This window comes from Bos indicus x Bos taurus, chromosome 14, assembly GCF_003369695.1.
Source record: "Bos indicus x Bos taurus breed Angus x Brahman F1 hybrid chromosome 14, Bos_hybrid_MaternalHap_v2.0, whole genome shotgun sequence".
NCBI classification, from domain to species: domain Eukaryota; kingdom Metazoa; phylum Chordata; class Mammalia; order Artiodactyla; family Bovidae; genus Bos; species Bos indicus x Bos taurus.
In genome coordinates this window covers 68,284,386-68,302,660 of record NC_040089.1, presented here as the reverse complement: position 1 = coordinate 68,302,660, position 18,275 = coordinate 68,284,386, and the positions used below count along the sequence as shown (strand labels likewise).

The 18,275-nt window shown below is 43.1% G+C and overlaps 1 protein-coding gene across 2 annotated transcripts; it reads right to left on the bottom strand.

Annotated features, from left to right (window-relative positions):
* Positions 1-11,568: 11,568 nt before the first annotated feature.
* Positions 11,569-16,344, bottom strand: LOC113904403 (cytochrome b-c1 complex subunit 7). 2 transcript variants are annotated; one of them, XM_027561497.1, is made up of 5 exons: positions 16,256-16,308; positions 15,656-15,851; positions 13,439-13,510; positions 12,435-12,601; positions 11,569-11,780 (listed from the first exon to the last, which is right to left on the bottom strand). In XM_027561497.1, the coding sequence occupies exons 4-5, from the start codon at positions 12,594-12,596 to the stop codon at positions 11,703-11,705; spliced, it is 240 nt and encodes a 79-aa protein (XP_027417298.1). In that variant the 5' UTR covers positions 12,597-12,601; positions 13,439-13,510; positions 15,656-15,851; positions 16,256-16,308; the 3' UTR covers positions 11,569-11,702. The 2 variants fall into 2 exon arrangements, with proteins under 2 accessions (XP_027417298.1, XP_027417297.1); XM_027561496.1 differs by lacking the exon at positions 15,656-15,851 and having other exon boundaries at positions 16,256-16,344.
* Between the last annotated feature and the right edge of the window lie 1,931 nt (positions 16,345-18,275).

The window sequence follows — 18,275 nt, the reverse complement described above, 5'->3', positions numbered from 1 at the left end:
TTGCATTGGCAGGTGGATTTTTATCCACTGCACCACCAGGGAAGTCTTGGCATATTCTCAATATCCCATGTACTTAAGTTACCTTTGAGAATATCACTGAATCAGTAAAATTCCAACAGCCATTCCCTACATTGTTGGACAGCGATGCTATCCCTATTTGCTACTATAAACAAGCCTGGAATTAACATCCATGTATATAAATCTCTACATTTTTGTCTATTTCCTTCCCCCCACTCCCCATTCTGAGATGTACCTGAGATGACCCAGAATCACTGCAGCAAATGGTATGTCCTTCGAAAGGAATCTTGGAATCTTTGTCTTGGAATCTATTGACTTTGGGAAAGATCTTATCCAATCTGCACACCCACCAGGAGTATATTGAAGTGAGAGTGACTCTGGTTTTTGGTTTGTACACTTTTAAAACAGATTGTGTGACTTCGATTTCAGGTTTTTTGTAATAATAAAGTTCTTTTGGAAAATGGCAGCCTGATAAAGGCCCCCAGTGTACTTAAATGAGCTGCCTGAAGAAGAAATACCGAAGAACTTACTGAGTTAGTATTACACCCCCCTCAGGCCTCCAGCCCAGGCTCTTCTTCCTCCAGGATGATGCCCCTGGTGACTGGTTCATTCCTGCAGTGTACATGTGGTGGCGTGTCCACATCAGGGCCCCCAGCATCCGAGCATGCTCTTGGCGAGTCTCAGGAGGTAATCCTCAAGTGTGAGTCCTGGTGGAAGGCAAAGCCCTGCCTCTTGTCACCAGAGCTTTAGGAGCAACACACCCTCTTCTAGCAGTTGGCATGGGGTGTCTGACCCAGGTTCCACCAACTGGATGTTCCACCTCAAGATTTTGTCTTTTGGGGACAACACAGGCACAGAGCCAGAAATTAACCAGGCCAGCAGCGGGGTCCAGCAGCTGCAGTGGCCAGTGCAGGGCTTCAGCTTCATCCTAGGGCAGGACGGGGGGCTGTGTATCCTTGAGTTCATCCATCCTTTTCTGGAGGCTTCTCTCTTGCCTTCTGTGGTAGGCTGAATAACAGCCTGCCTCCCTAGAAATATCCTGTAAATCCTTGACACCTGTGAATATGTTACTTTCCATGACTAAAGGGACTTTGCCGATGTGACTCAGTTAAGAATCTTGAGATGGGGAGATTGTTCTGGACTATCTGGGTGGGCCCAGTATAATCAATAAAGATTCTTTATAAGAAAAGGTGAGGTATAGGGCATTCGTGATGGGAGAAGGCCATGAGCTGACGGCAGCAGGGATTGGAGGGATGTAGCCACAAGCCAGGCAATGCTGGCAGCCTTGACAAGCTGCAAGAATAAATGAACAGATTCTTCCACAGAATCTGCAGAAGGAATCAGCCTTGCTGACCCCTTGATTTTAGCTCGCTCAGACTTATGGGCTTCTGACCTCCAGAATGGTAAAACAATAGATTTGGCTTGTTTTAAGCTAAGTTTGCCCTGATTTGTTACAGCAGCAGTAGGAAACTCATACAACTTCCATTCATTTCACGATATCCTCCAGATGAGATGTCTCCTTAATTCAGCCACAATCCATTCCAGTTGCTTATCACCCACCTCCAGCCCTCAGTGTGGGGTTGGATCCACGCTCCGTGCTCCCGCGTCATCCCCGGCTTTCCTTGAGGAAGCCCTGCTCACTCCGAGTGGTGACACTCTACCAGCTGGGCTACCTCCCTCTCCCGACTGCAGACTCAACAAGCAGGGAAGTTGAGTGTGCTCCGTCTTTGGACCCCAGCATCTGGGACAACCTATGAATAAATGTTAGTAAAATGAACAGATCAGAACTTATTTGAATGTACACATGTGCCAAAAAGATGAAAGCAGCTTGTTGTTGTTTAGTCACTCAGTCGTGTCCAACTCTTTTGTGACCCCATGGACTGTAGCCTGCCAGGCTCCTCTATCCATGGGATTATCCCAGGCAAGAATACTGCAGTGGGCTGCCATTTCCTTCTCCAGAGAATTGTCCCCACCCGGCGATGGAAACTGTGTCTCCTGCATTGGCAGGTGGATTCTTTACCACTGAGCCATCAGGGAAGCCCTGAGAAGTTAACAAAAAAGTTATTTGAATAGATGGAGAAACATGTTATATTAAGTTCCTTTTCTATATGTATGCGCTCGGTCGTGTCCAGCTGTTTGTGATCCCATGGTCTGTAGCCTCCCAGGCTCCTCTGTCCATGGGATTCTTCAGGCAGGAATACTGGAGCAGGTTGTCATTTCCTCCTCCAGAGGATCTTCCCGACCCAGGGATCGAACCCATGTATCTTATGTCTCCTGCACTGGTAGGCAGACTCTTTCCCACTGTGCCACCTGGGAAGCCCTCCTTTTCTATAGACAATGGAAATTATTTAAAAACGGTATACTTATCTCAAAGTGAAATTCTGCTCTGATTTATGACAAGAGTTTTAAAAAGCTGATTTTCAAGTGAACATGAAATACTAAACATACAATATGTTAGCGAAATTTCTTGGATAGAACTGAAAGCAGAGCAAATGTAATCAATTTATGATATTATTAAAACCTAAGGGGAAATGAAATGTCCGTTTCAGGAACACCGGGCGTGTCCATGTTTCTCACACTTCAGTATTATTGCAGGACACTCCAGCGGCTGTTCGCAAGATCTTGATGGTCTGCTAAACCTGGCTTTATCCAGGCTGGTGTGGAACACACATTTAAGACACTTGGGCTTAAGAGAGCTCTCTCCCTCGCATGACAGGGAGTTTTAAAGGATTTTCTCCCCTCCCCACCCCCACTGTGTTCCCTAAATTTTTTAAGCCCTTGGACTCTATCCTACAAAAATGTAAAAGCACAGTGCACACAGATATTCGCTGCAGCTCTATTTGTAATTGCATTCCCTTGGAAGCAACCCAAATGTCAATCACCTGGAAAGTGGCTGAATAAATTACGGGACATCCATAATCTGGAGGGCTATGCATTCCTTAAAAAGAATGAGGTAGTTTTATACACAGAGTACCTGCTTTAAAATCATAGTTCACTGCTCTGCTCAAAACCCTCTGGGCCTTCCAGTTGTATTTACGTAAAATCCAAACTTCTTCCCCGGGAAGGCGCTAGTGGTAACAAACCTGCCTCCCAATGCAGGAGACGTGAGATGTAGGTTTGATGCCTGGGTCAGGGAGATCTCCTGGAGAAGGGTATGTGATCTGTTCCAGAATTCTTGCCTGGAGAATCCCACAGACAGAGGAGCCTGGAGGGCGACAGTCCATGGGGTCGCACAGAGTCAGACATGACTGAAGAGACTTAGCACGCACCCAGGGATAAAACAGCCAATGTGGGTGCTGTGCCTGCCTCTCTGACCTCGGGGTTTCCTCTCCCTTCTCCACCAGAATTCAGTGTGATGGGCTGCTCCAGCAGAGTCCCCTTACTGACTCCCTGCCGCCACAGGTCCTTAGCACTTGATGTTTTCTCAGCTAGGACCGTTTTGCACTTGACCTATGTCTCTCAGCTTAGTTACACAGTAAAACCATCTGCATTCCAGGCCACATCCCAAACCGATCAATTCAGATTCTCAGGAGTGGTACCCAGGCAACAAAGTGGTTTCGGTTTGGGTTGCTTATTTGTTTTTAAGCTTCCCAGGTGGTCTCCTGCACAGAGAACCAGGGGGCTTCCCCTGGTGGCTCCTCTCCAACATTCAGGGCACAGTTTAAATGTCACTTCCTTGGAGAAAAGATGATTGCACTACTTTTAAAGCTAGATAACTGGTAGAGTTTAAAAAGAAAAATAAAAGCAAAAGCAAAAGACAAGTACAAAATGACATCAAATTTGTAATCACAAAGATGGTAAGTATGAGATACCATACACCAAAAAGACAGCTGCTGCTGCTGCTGCTAAGTCACTTCAGTCGTGTCTGACTCTGTGTGACCCCATAGACGGCAGCCCACCGGGATCCCCCACCCCTGGGATTCTCCAGGCAAGAACACTGGAGTGGGTTGCCATTCAGACAGCAGAGCAATATAAAAGCAGATGGAATTTAAATTTCATTTTGCCCACTGGCTAACTGTGATCCTATAGCCGTTACTGGCTCTCTATGAGCCTGTATGAAAAGCAGATAATCATACCCACCTAGAAGAGTTTTTTTAAGGAATAACAAGACCACAGCTGGCACATAATGAACACTAGGTAAATAGTATTAGCCATGATTAAGTAACAAATGGTTTGTTGAAGCAGTAATGTCTCAGAACTTAAAAAATATAGAAAATGTCAAATATCTGGGGATCAGAGAGGGCTTCTCCAAGTAAGTGGAATTTTACTTTTGTCTTAAAGTAAAGCTAGAATTTGGCAAGCAGAGAGAATGGTGAGGGTTTCAAGCGGCAGGCGCCCCCAGAAGCGACAAAGGTTAGAAGCAGAATTTTGCAGAGTGCGTTTGGTGAAGAGGGAGTTAAACAAGAAGAGCGAGCTTGCCCAGAAAGACAGTGCAGCCCCATGTCAGGGTGGGCGAACCTTCTGTTTTCTGTCATACAGCATCTTTTTAGCACTGGCGTTTCCCTGAATTAAATTGTGTGGAAGAGTAAGTCTCTGATTGGAAGCAGATCCATCAGGCATAGAGGCAGAGAGGAGAGGGTGGTAGGAGACATTGCCTTCGACAGGAGCTTATGTGATCTCTTGGAGGCTGACTCTGGGCCATGAATTGGCCAATGTCAAGGAAGCAGGCTTTTCCCAGGGACAGACCACAGACTAGGTCTGCTGCCCGTGGTGCTCCCAAGCGAAACCTCAACTACCCTCAGGGCTGGGAGACCAGCTCTGTGTGAGTCAAGGTTCTCAGCTGCAGGTCAGGCTCCTGCAACCAAGGGATATTCAACGAAAGATCTACTGAAAAAGGACAGGCAAGGTTAAGGGACCAGCAAGAGATGGATGTGGGGAGGAAGAGAGCTGCAGGAGTCCTCAGAGGGATGGCCAACCCACAGCCCAGCAGGAGTGAGCTGGGGGAACAGACACCCCAGTCCCTCTGCTCGTCTGTCCTCTTCTGCAGGTAACTTCCCATTGGCCGAGCCCAAGTGAGAAGCCGGAGGACAAGGCGTCCGTAGATGCAGTCCATACACATCAGTCTCTGGGGCACAGAGTGGGATGGAGATGTGTAGAGAGTGGATCTGGAATATCCAGCACGGGGAACAATCTTACAGAAAACAAGCCCACAGAAGGGGCTGATTACCAGCTCACATCCGATGCTGGCAAAGATTGAAGACAAAGGAAGGGAGCGGCAGAGGATGAAATGGTTATAGCATCACTGACTCAATGGGTATGAATTTGAGCAAACTCCGAGAGATGCTGAAGGACAGGGAAGCCTGGTGTGCTGCAGTCCATGGGGGTCGCAGAGAGTGGACACGACTTAGTGACTGAACAAGAACAATCCTCAAGGGATCCCCCTTAGTGGGTCTCCTCTTCCTGTCTCTCTACCTCCCACCTTCACCCCTGCACATGACCTTGATCATCCAGCCTTACCAACTGGACCCCCTGCTGCTGCTGCTGCTGTTGCTTCAGTCGTGTCCGACTCTGTGCGACCCCATAGATGGCGGCAGCCCACCAGGCTCCCCTGTCCCTGGGATTCTCCAGGCAAGAACACTGGAGTGGGTTGCCATTTCTTTCTCCAACGCATGAAAGTGAAAAGTGAAAGCGAAGTCACTAAGTCATGTCAGACTCTTCGCGACCCCATGGACCACAGCCTACCAGGCTCCTCCATCCATGGGATTTTCCAGGCAAGAGTACTGGAGTGGGTTGCCACTGACCTCCTAGTATCTCTCAAAAATGTACTCAGCTCACATCATATACCTAATTCCATAAGGATTAAAGATTTATGGTTTTACTTCTTACAGCTAATAGTACTAGATGAAAAACCTCACTGGATATTTATATAACCATGGAGTAAAGAGAGGACTTCTCAAACATGGCCTTAAAGACAAAACCACAGAGAAGACTGATAGACTGAACTACATAAAAATTAGAAACTTCCATTCGACAAAACCCACTGTAAACGAAGTTGAAAAGGCATCCAAAATATAACCAGAACAACATTCAAACAACAGAATAAGAAAGTATCTTTTTAGCAAATTTGAATAAAAGGAGTACTGTCTAAATATATAAAGGTCTCATACAAATAGATAAGAACTGACCCAAATTGGGGGGTGGGGAGCAGGGGAGCTAAGAAGAAAACTAAACAAATAAAGAAAATGCTGTGAAAATAAAAATAGATGCATAGGCAAAGGACACAGACATGATAAAGGAGGAAAAACAACTTGATAACAGCATATGGCAGCATGTTTACTCAATCCAAGAAACACACATTTAAACAAGAAACCCTTTCTCCAACCAAACTCACCAAGATTGTTCTTAATGAAATACTTGGTCCAGGCAGGTGTGCACTGAGAACTCTCATGCTTGCTTGCTTGTTGTTGTTGTTTAGTCGATAAGTTGTGTCCGACTTTTGTGACCCCATGGGCTGTAGCCTCTGTCCTTGGGATTTCCCAGGCAAGAATACCGGGGTGGGTTGCCATTTCCTTCTTCAGGGGATCTTCCCAACCCAGGGATTGAACTCACAACTCCTGCATTGCCAGGCTCATTCTTTGTCACCGAGCCACCAGAGAAAAGTACAAATTATTACGGTCTTAAAAAGCAAATTGGCAGTTCAGTATCGAGAAATGTTTAACATTCATCCCCCTTAACCTCACTTGAAAATTCTGGGGATTTTTACTTGCTAGAATCTTCTCAAACGCTCTCCTGCTCATAAAGTGCAAGCACCTCAATACAGCGTGCACCTTCCAGGCTCCATCAGCTTCACCTCCCAGACACTTGCCACTCCACCAGTGTGAAGTCTCTTTCCTTGGCACACGCCCTGCTTTGCACTTTCCTGTTTACCTTCCTCCACTTAGCTTGGCTGGCTCTGCTTACCATTTTGGAATCCGCTAAGTTGTCAGTGGGTGTTCTGTGATCACCTGCCAAATTGATTTATTTTCCCTTTTCCATGTATCCGTAACACCCAGTGTATACAGTTTTACAAATTTACACACTTGTTTACATATATTACATATTTATACATCTATTTACATGTCAATCTCCACCATCTTGGTTTCTCCCTTTGTATCCCCTGTACTGGTTATTTTCAAGTAGAGGCAATTCTGTCACCCAGAGGAACATTTAGCAAATGCCTAGAGACATTTTGGGTGGCCAGAACTGGAGGAAATGGACGATGCTACTGAACACCCTACACTGTACAGGAAAGTCCCACAATAAACAATTATCCAGCCCAAAATGTCAACAGCGCCAATGTTCAAAAAGTCTATCCTACACCTAGCTTCTTCCTAGCATGAGACACAGAAAGCACACACCAAATATATATATATTGCTGTTTACTTGCCCAGTCGTGTCCGACTCTGTGATCCCATGGACTGCAGCACGCCAGGCCTCTCTGTCCCTCACCATCTTCCAAAGTTTGCCCAAGTTCATGTCCACTGCATCAGTGATGCCTTGCAGCCATCTCATCCTCTAACACCCTCTTCTCCTTCTGCCCTCAATCTTTACCAGCTTCAGGGACTTTTCAAATGAGCCAGCTGTTTGCATCATGTGACCAAAATACTGGAGCTTCAACTTCTCTGTCAGTCCTACCAAAGAATATTCAGGGTTGATTTCCCTTAGGACTGACTGGTTTGATCTCCTTGCTGTCCAAGGGACTCTCAGGAGTCTTCTCCAGCACCACAGTTTGGAAGCATCAGTTCCCTCATGCTCTGCCTTCTTTATGGTCCAGCTCTCACAACTACACGAGACCACCAGGAAGACCATAGCCTTACTATACGGACCTTAGTTGGCAGAGTAACGTCTGCTTTTCAGCACACTGTTCAGGTTTGTCATAGCTTTCCTGCCGAGAAGTAATCGTCTTCTGATTTCATGGCTGCAGTTACCATCTGCAGTGACTTTAGAGCCCAAGAGGAAATCTGTCACTACTTCCACTGTTTCCCCTTCTATTTGCCATGAAGTAATGGGGCTGGATGCCATGATCTTAGTTTTTTTAATATTTAGTTTTAAGCAGGCTCTTTCACTCTCTTCCTTCACCACCATCAAGAGGCTCTTTAGTTCCTCTTCACTTTCTGCCATTAGAGTGGTATCATCTGCTAGTCTGAGGTTATTGATGTTCTTCCTGCCTATCTTGATTCCAGCTCATCCAGCCCGGCATTTCTCATGTGCTCAGTGTATAGGTTAAACAAACAGGGCGACAGCAGACAGCCCAGTGGTACTCCTTTCAATTCCAATCAGTTGTTTCGTACAGGGTTCTAATTGTTATTTCTTTATTATATATATATATATATATTTTATGTATATATGTATGTGTATGTATATAATGAACAAGCCCAATTTCTTCTTCCATACAATGGTTGTAATCATGTCAGAAGGTTGCAGGGAGGATTAAGAGACAACATAAGAACAGTGTCTGCTACAAGATTGATACTCCATCAATTGATATTAGTTCATCCTAATAATAAGTGCATAAATTAAAAATACAGACACAGGATGTTTTGTTCCTAAAATAATGACTCATTTCATAAACTGCTTCATTTTATAGCTGAAATGTCCATCTTTAAAGGATAATGATCGCCTAAATAGTTGGCATCTAGTTTCTAGTTTACTGGCACACCATGTTTTAAATGTATGCATAAGGAATTAGAAGCTGAGTCTTGTAAAACAAATAATTATCTTTCTTGACTTATAGATACAATTTCATAGGCATGTATAAAAATTTTATTCAAAATAGTTAGAATACTAATAGAACAATGATTCAATTGAATGTTAGCAGAAATTTCACAGGGATTTATTTTGAAATTACATTTTTGGCATTTATGCCAAAATAGGCAAAGATATTAAAATACAAAGTCAAGCAAATAATAATTTTTTTTCAACTGTAGGTGAGATATAGTCAGAATCCAGAATAACACTTTAAATACTTTGTCATAATACATAACCCACTCAAATACTAACAAGCTTTCTGTAATCTATGCTAAAAATTAACAAACTTTTAACAATTCAGTTCTTCGTCCTTGCTCAGTTGTTAATAAATACAAAGAAATTTCTTAGCAAAATAGTTGAGAGGCACCATTTGACCTGAGATCTCAGCTTATAACATGTTGTGGCTTTTAATATGAACACCAGTATAACCTGAATTTAAACAAATTATGGCAAATAAATTAAAATATATGTATTTTAACATCTTTAGACTTTATTAGGTGTTCCTTATACAGTCATCTGGTATGTTTAAAGAGTGAGCAATCATATAAAAGGAAATATGGTCAAAACTGATTGAAGTAATAAAATCCTGAAACTAAATAACATCCCATAATTCATTACTCTCGTATATTAAATTTCATTACATCAGTATATAGCTTAGTAGTAAATTCTCCTGATGGCCATAAACCTCATAAGGTGTTGTCATCCTGAAAAATGAAGGGGAGGGAGTGGGGCGTACAGAACGGACAAATCTTCGGCAGCGGTGGTGCTGTGCCCCTTTTAATAGTCAAGCTGCAGTGCATCACCACCTAGTGGCTGAATCTAGTACCTCACGCTAATGAAGGAATCTTTTGCCCATTTAAAGTGAAACATGATTGTCATAATTTTCTCTCACTCTGTGATAAAAATATATGTCAAATGTACACACCCACTTCTGATTGTTTCAGAAATTTTAACTACAGGCATACCTCCTTCATTAGGCTTCACATGTATTGATTTTCTTTACAAATGGGAGGTTTGTGGCAACCCTGTGTCCAGCACATTTATTGGCGCCAATTCCCAACAGCATTTGGAACACGTCTTTGTGACATTCTGACAATTCTTGAAACATTTCAAACTTATTATATTTGTTATGGTGATCAGTGATTTCGATCTTATAACTTGCTGAAGGCTTAGATGATGGTTAGGATTTTTTAGCAAGATCTTTTAGCTAAGGTACATACATTGGTTTTTTAAAGCACAGTGCTACTACACACTTAATTGTACAGTTGTAATTTTTACAACTGAGCACCGAAGACTTGATGCTTTTGAACTGTGGTGTTGGAGAAGACTCTTGAGAGTCCAACCAGTCCATCCTGAAGGAGATCAGCCCTGGGATTTCTTTGGAAGGAATGATGCTAAAGCTGAAACTCCAGTACTTTGGCCACCTCATGGGAAGAGCTGACTCATTGGAAAAGACCCTGATGCTGGGAGGGATTGAGGGCAGGAGGAGAAGGGGATGACAGAGGATAGGATGGCTGGATGGCATCACTGACTCGATGGACATGGGTCTGAGTGAACTCCTGGAGTTGGTGATGGACAGGGAGGCCTGGCGTGCTGCGATTCATGGGGTCACAGTTGGACACGACTGAGCGACTGAATTTTTACATGCACTGGGAAACCAAAAACTGTGTGACTCGTTTTGTTATAGTATTTGCTTTATTGTGGTGGTCTGGACTTGAACTCACTGTATCTCTGAGGCATGCCTCTAAATACAAAAATTGTCTTTCACACTTTTTCAAGGGACAATCCCAATTAGAGATGGTGTACCACACACTAGCTTATGGAACACTGTAGACTGCAGGTTCCACAATTCCTTCCCCTACTTGCTGTGGTTCTGTGTTCTCTCTTTCACCAAAATAAGCATTTTAGAATTTAGGGGTGGGAATGATGACATTATAGGATGGTTCTAACATGTAACTGGACTATAGCTTTACTTTTAAATATCATTACTATCTAACGCTTACAACAGATTTTTTTTTTTTGGCTGCACCGCTACGCATGTAGAATCTTAGGTTCCCTGACCAAGGATTGAACCTGTGCCCCCTGCAATGGAAGTGTGGCATCTTAACCACCGGACTGCCAGGGGAGTCCCAAAATAGACTTTAATGATCATTTCCTAAGTGGAAAAGTCACTGGGAGCTGGACAAAATGTCTTGCCTATTGTCTACTTTTTATTTTCTGAAATACATATTAGCACAGGAGCACATATATATAACTTATACAGACCCATATTGGGATTAAATACATAATTTTTTTAAAAAGATAGGATGCAAAATTTATTTGGACAACAGTGGTTGATAATGGCTCTTTCCCAATCCTGGCAAACTAGGGGCTGAATCTTCTCTCCTTTCATTCAGTAACTTTCAAAGTGTGAGAGCCAGTCTGCTGCGCTGTTTATATATGTTATGCTAAGTCGCTTCAGTCGTGTCTGACTGTGATCTTATGGACAGTAGCCTGCCAGGATCCTCTGTCCATGGGGATTCTCCAGGCAAGAAGACTGGATGGAGTGGGTTGCCATTTCCTTCTCCAGGGGACCTTCCCAAGCCAGGGACTGAACCTGCACCTCTTATGTCTCCTGCACTGGACAGAGGATTCTTTACGACTAGTGCCACGTGGGAAGCCCCGTGCTACTTACTTCAGATAAAACAAAGTCCCTGGTGTTTGTTTCTTGCCCCATTCCATCCTTGCAAGGAAGGCCCTGCTGGGGCTTCGAGATATCTTGCTTATCTACAGTAGCAACATAAATTCAGTAGTTATTCAGAATAAGGTTTAGAACTCCAAAACTCTAACAATAGTTATAATATTTATTTAAAGTAATACATTTACAGCCCAAATAGTTCTACATTGTACACTTCAGGTTTAACCAACTTCATAAAAATACTTGAGAACAGCTGTATCCACAGATTTAGATTACTGAATTATTTCTTTGCCCATTCTTCTCTCTCTTTTCTTTCCCGAATAACCTCTTTCAGATACGGTTCAAGGTAGGATTTATCCTAAAAAATGAACAAAAGAAAAATAGTATATGCCATCATCACATATTGATATATCCCAAATATTCAACAGGTTAATATTAAACAAAAAAAGAAATCTACAAAACTTATTTCCAACTTAAGAAAATATATTCTCAAGCAGACTGAAAACTGTCTGCTTTTCACTTATGTAAAATGCCACAAAAATATTGTTAATAAGCTGTTCTGATAGGTTATCAGAGTCTGTCAAAGAGAAAGAAATGAGAGTCTACAAGGTTTGGCCTAGTTTCAATGCAGTCCCAGGGGTGAGGGATTGCTTCAGCCTTTCTAGGAGCCAGAAAGCCACTAAAGGGGCCGATCACATCAACACCACCCTTTCTTCATTCAAGCAGAGTGCAGAGGGAGAACATGGCCTGGGAGGGAGACCTGGATTCTACTCCTGGATCTCTATCTCAGGGATGTGTTTAGTGATCTGGAAAGTCACTTCATCACTAGACCTCAATGTGTTTATCTCTAAAACAGAGCTAACATTTGCTCTAACCTCACAAGACTATCATAAGGATATTGATCTGACACAACTTTAAGAACTCTAAAGCACTATACAAATCAATGTCTTCTTTGTTTCTAATATTCAACTCTTAATGGCCAACATTATTAAATACACAAAAACTGTCCTACCTCCTCATATTTTGTCCACTGCTCTTTAGGCAGGATCTGCTGCCTCATGCTGAGGTCCAGTGCTCTCTTAATGCGAAACACTCTGTCATTATAAAGGTTCTCAGGAAGCCTTCTTATGGCTTCTTTTACATCATCATTCTCATGTATTGTGTCATCTCGCATTAAGCCTATGGTAAAAAAACAAAGTTAGAATGAATATGCACCTTGAAAATAACTTCTTAAAAAATAAGTAAAATTTTGACTTATAACTTAAGTCATTAACTTGGGTGATATATCCAGAAATAGTTATGATGGAAACTCAATGCCATTTCACATACAATAATGGGTTATTTAATGGATTATTTCTTAAATGGTACTGTGGAAACAATGAGTCTTTTAAAATACATTTCCACAAAGTTCACATTTTATCTACAGTAATTTAAAAAACATTTAAAATTCTACCATGTTTTTAAACACATATCAATAAACCACATCTCTACCTTAGTATAGTTTGTAATTCTGAGCTCGAGGAATTAAAGAACCTTAAAATGACAGTGTACTAAGGAACCATTAACATTTAACGATGCTTCCATCAGGCTTCAGTTACAAAAGATGAAGTTCACCACAAAGTATAAAGTTCCAAAAAAAAGTTCAGAAATCAACTAACTGTAAAGACAGCAGACAATTTTCACATTTGAAAAATCTCTACTTTCAAAGTTCACATAACTTAAATTTTAAAATGCTAAGGAGAGGAGCTGAGAGAGGGAACATATAATAGGGAAAATGTTCTACTCTCATATTTCAAGAACATAAATCATGTCCACCTCATACATTTGGGACAATTCCATCCCTCTCTTCTCAATAATAAAAAGGAAACGGATTTAACAATAAAATGTGACTTAATTTTAAAATTTAAGGTACACAGGTACAAACAGTTCATGTATTCTGAGGATCCATAATAACTCCTACAAAAGCACTATACTCAGAAAAAGAAGAAAACAAAATAAAAAAGCACAAATACTCACCCAGTTTATTGAACCCGGCAGCGTTGTAATACCATTTTCGAATACCTTCCAGCCACCTGCTTGATGCTGAAACTGATATTGTCACACTATTAATTGCTAATAATCCCACTTAAAAGAATGCAAACACAGGAAGGAATTTCTTCTAAAAGCATATACTCTATATATTGTAGGTAAAAACTGCTTACTTGGTCTATCAGCAAGTGATTGCAGGTAAAAACTGGACAGTAAGGAAAAAGGATAAACTCAAACACCTGAAAGACCTATAGGTATGACTACAGTCCCTCACTATCTGCAAGGGACTGATTTCAGGACCCCCCTCAGATATCAAACTCCAAGAGGCTCAAGTCCTCTATATAAAATGGTACAGTGTTTGCATATAATCCAAGCACGTCTTCCTACCTTAAATCTTCTCTGGGCTGTGCTTAGTCACTCAGTCATGTATGACTCTTTGCAACCCTATATGGATTGTAGCCCACCAGGATCCTCTGTCCCTCAGATTTGCCAGGAAAGAATACTGGAGTGAGTTGCCATTTCCTCCTCCAGGCAAAATTCCCAACCTAGGGATCAAACCTGCCTCTCTTGAGTCTCCTGAGGGATTCTTTACTACCACTGCCACCTTAATACAATGTAAGAGCGATGTAAATACAAAATAAATGCTATGTAAATAGATGGCTGAGAGCAGCAAGTTCAAGTTTTGTTTTTTTGAACTTTGTGAAATTTTTTTTTCAAACTATTTTCCATCAGGAGGTTGGCTGAATCCTCCAGTGTGGAACCAGCGGATACGGAGGGGCAACTGTACTGCCACTCCAGCTTTTCAAAGTCAAGCATCCCATTCCTTTATGTCCCCTTGCTGCTGTTAGAATTAAAGGAGTGGGAGACGGAAAAGAAACTGGGAACTTTTCCATCATTTGCAATTTCAGAAACAGGTTACAGGAAATAACTCTAAACTTTTCAAGGGAGTTGGAGTTGTATGAAAATATGAGCTTTCACGATACACTAGCAGATCTAAATGACCCCCATCTTCCAAAACTTTTATTTGACATTACTTTTATTTCACTTGGCTACTCTCTTTAAAAATATATGTATTTCTGGCAGGGTTCTGATCCCATATGGACTAGCCCTCTTCCCCAGCAGCTAACTTTCCATGGAGGGAATGAATTATTTCAAAGTGTATGAGGAGAAACAGGTAACGTTAAAACTCTTTCCGAAACAGAACTGAGCTTGATGGGCTACCCAGTAGGAGCTAAAGGCAACATGACAGTGTCTGATGTTTACAGGAGAGACGTGGTACAGAAGGGGAGGTACGGAAAGTTTAAATTTTCTTTTAAAGTTTTGTCTTAGGGATAGTCCCTAACCAAGGAAGGAAAACAAACTCTCTTTTGATTCAACCTCTTAGACATCACAGCTCTGGTAACTCTCTTTGGAAATTAATGCTTCTAAAGTAACAATTAACAAAGCGTCAACAATCTACACACACTTGTAGGAGAGAATTACTTGAAAACATAGTTACCAGTGATCGTAATAATGTTTAATATTCACTGAACACTTACCCTGTGCCAGGCACTCTTCTATTTGTTTTACTCCCTTGCCTGAGTTACTTACAACCCGCCCATCCTTGCAAAAGAGCAGTAAGTATTACATAAATTATCCCATCCAAGATCAGAGGCAGCCAGTGATGGAGCTGAGGCCAGGTCTATGTAGTTTCCAAACACAGCACTGAAGCACAATGTCTTCAGTAGTTGTCTAGTTAAGGAAATAATGAATTTTTAAATGTCTCCGCCACTCCCCCAAAGCTCAAGGTCATGGGTAACGAATTTTTCTGGCAATCTGGTGTTTCCTAATAGCTTAACAACTGCTGGAGGTACAGAAATAGGGACCAACTTTTTAAAAAAAAGCTAGGAGGTTGTGTGTGTGTTCAGTCGCCTGCGACTCTCTGCGACCCCATGGTCGCAAAGTGGACCCATGGAGCCCACCAGCCTCCACAGTCTATGGAATTTTCCAGGCAATACTGGAGCGGGTTGCCATTTCCTACTCCACAGGATCTTCCCCACCCGGGGTTCCAACCCGCGTCTCCTGCACTGGCAGGCGGGTTAGGGACCGACAAAAAGCGGGGCGCGGGGAGTGGGGGGCGGGGAAGGGACTGTATTTTTTCACGCTGTTTAACTATTCCAGTAATATCTGCGTCCTATTCCATAATAAACACATCTGTTCCAATACCTAGAATAGATGCAAATGTCTCCAAATCCAAAGACCAAGTGGATGTTCCAGATAAGCCAAGGTTATTAAACTGAAGCTTCGTCGTAACCCTCACTCACTCAGCTGCCTCTAAATTCCGTTTGAGAAGCGCGAGAGAGGTGCGGCGAGGCTTCCAATCCTGATTCCTCCGGCCACTCGCCTCAGTTATTTTACCAGCCTACAAGGAAAACGGACACTGTCCTTGCGCTGACAGAAGGGACCTAGCTAATGCACACGCCAGCGCCTGGCTCACAGTAAACGCTCGGTTCATTTGGGTTGAGAGCCTCTAATTATCTCCTGGTGCCCTTGAACTTCTTCTAAGGTCGAGAGGAGAAGGGCTCAGAGCTTGAGCATCCGGAGCGCCAGGGCTATGGGGGCCACCGCGGGCACCTTCACCAACAGCCGGCCCCGGAGACTGAAAGGGAGTGGGCCCAAGGCGTCTCTGAGGTGGGCTGGAGCCGCCTCCTTCCCTCCCGCCATAAACCTGGCCTTTTAGACCGAGCACAGGGAGAGCAGCAAGTTGCTGCGAGTATAAAAGGTTCAGGGCGGCGATGCCCGCCAGGCAGGCCGCCCCTCACTTACCAGCTGGCCGGCCCGCCATATTGACCTTACACAGAGCGTTGCCTCCTGGGTAAGTCCTAGAGGTCGAGCGGGCCCAGGGCGCAGGCGCGTTGCGTCACGTCGGAGGCGCGTAGGGAGCGGGGAGACGCTCGCGCAGGCGCAGTTCTGGCGACCAGCCTTTGGGCTCTTCAGAGGTCCTGTACCTGTCGGTCACGATTATGCTAATCTCGTAGGCGTGGAACCGCGATAGGTTCCCTGCGACAAGGTGGGGAAAAACACTAGGCGAGGAATTAGAACTGAAGAAGGAAATGCCAACCCGCTCCAGTATTCCCGCCTGGAGAATCCCACGGACAGAGGACCCGACGGTCCATAGGGTCGCAAAGAGTCGGACAAGACTGAAGCAACTTAGCACTCACGCAGGCAAGGAATTAGACCACCAGATCTTTAGCTTGGCTTCTGTTACTGACGAGCTCTGAGAGGTTGGGCAATAATAACTGCGCCCTTTGTGTCAAGCAACACGCTAAAAGTTTTATGGACTTAGTTTCATTTCGTTGGAAACCTGTAAGATAAATACTGTGATTGTACCCATTTTAGAGAAGAGGAAACTGAAACTCTGAAATGTTGCATAAATTGTCCAAGGGCACTTAAACTAGGAGGAATCCAGATTCACCTTACAGAATCTGACTCTAGATAAAATGTTGTTGTTCATTTGCTAAATCCTGACTGACTCTTTTGCAACCCCATGGGCTAAAGCCCAGTCAGGCTCCTCTCTGCCTGGAAGTTCCCAGGCAAGAATACTGGAATGGGTTGCCATTTCCTTTGCCACAGGATTTTCTTGACCCAGGGATCGAACCTGTGTCTCCTGCATTGGCAGCCAGATTCTCTACCACTAAGCCACCAGGGAAGCCCCAAAGATACAACTTTGGCACTCCTTGATTCTAGGGCCATATGCTACACCACTGATCCAGGGGAAACTAACCCTCTCCCACCTTCAGTTTCTCCAGCTGAAGTTGTACATCAAGCCATTTCAGTGATAGTTTTGTTGAGAAGAACAATTTAATACTAAATTTGAACTGCAGCAGAATTTTAATGCAATTTTAAGGTAAAAGTACATTTTAAAGGTTTTAGTCCAACTTAAGTCTAAAGTGTAAAAAACTAGAGACAGCAGGATCACAAATTGTTGAGGTAAGAATTTTACTAAAGGTTGCAGAACAGAATAATTGGTTAATTTGTGGGTGAGGCAGGCCTAGGGGACAGACAAGTCAGACCATCTCTTTACACCTTTTATCAAAATAAACTCCAGGTGTATTAAAGAGATTTAAAAGTATTTAAAAAACAACAAAATACCCTAGAGACAAAACAGTCGGGTTTGGTTACGATGTTTGATGCTTACGGAGTTGCTGATGAACTTCTGCACCACTACTGTCTTGGGCCGCTCAGTCTATGGTAACAAAATACCATAGACTGGGTAGCTTAAAAAAACAAATTTACTTTCTCACAGTTCTCTCCAGTTAGAAGCAGAAGAGCAAGGTGCCAGCATGGTCAGTTTCAGTTGAGAGCTCTTTTCCAGGGGCTTGTATAGGGTGCCCTTCTTACTGTGCCCTCACATGGCAGAGAGAGCAAGCTCTTTTGTATCCCTTACAAGGACACTGATACCATCATGAAGGTCCCATGTTTATAGCTTCGTCTAAACATACATTATCTCCCAAAGTTTTGCAGTTTGGGCAGGGGGAGTGGTGGTGGGAGGACACAATTCGGTTCATAGCAACTACCCACCAGAAACCGCTTGTTTTCTTATGTCCTAAGCTGAGATTTGGGGCAGTATAGAATGCCATCTAATTGTAAATTTGAAAGGTTTAATGGTCTTAGTCACAATCCAGATCTAAAATCTTGTTGGCTTCTACCTTTTTTTTTTCCTCTGTGACACCACAATTTCTTGTATTACTCAGCACTATATGCCGTACTAAAAAGGTAATGAATGCCTGCTCCCAGACTACATTAGCCAAAGTGAAGTTGGAAGATAGGAAGAAATGCAATACAT

Bases quoted from the DNA above. Each gene is read 5' to 3' on its own strand.
- LOC113904403 (XM_027561496.1), bottom strand. The intron at 12,602-13,438 runs GTGAGTATTTGT...TTTTTACCATAG, and splicing joins TGCCGGGTTCAATAAACTGG to GCTTAATGCGAGATGACACA. The intron at 11,781-12,434 runs GTAGGACAGTTT...TTCATTTTTTAG, and splicing joins AGTGGACAAAATATGAGGAG to GATAAATCCTACCTTGAACC.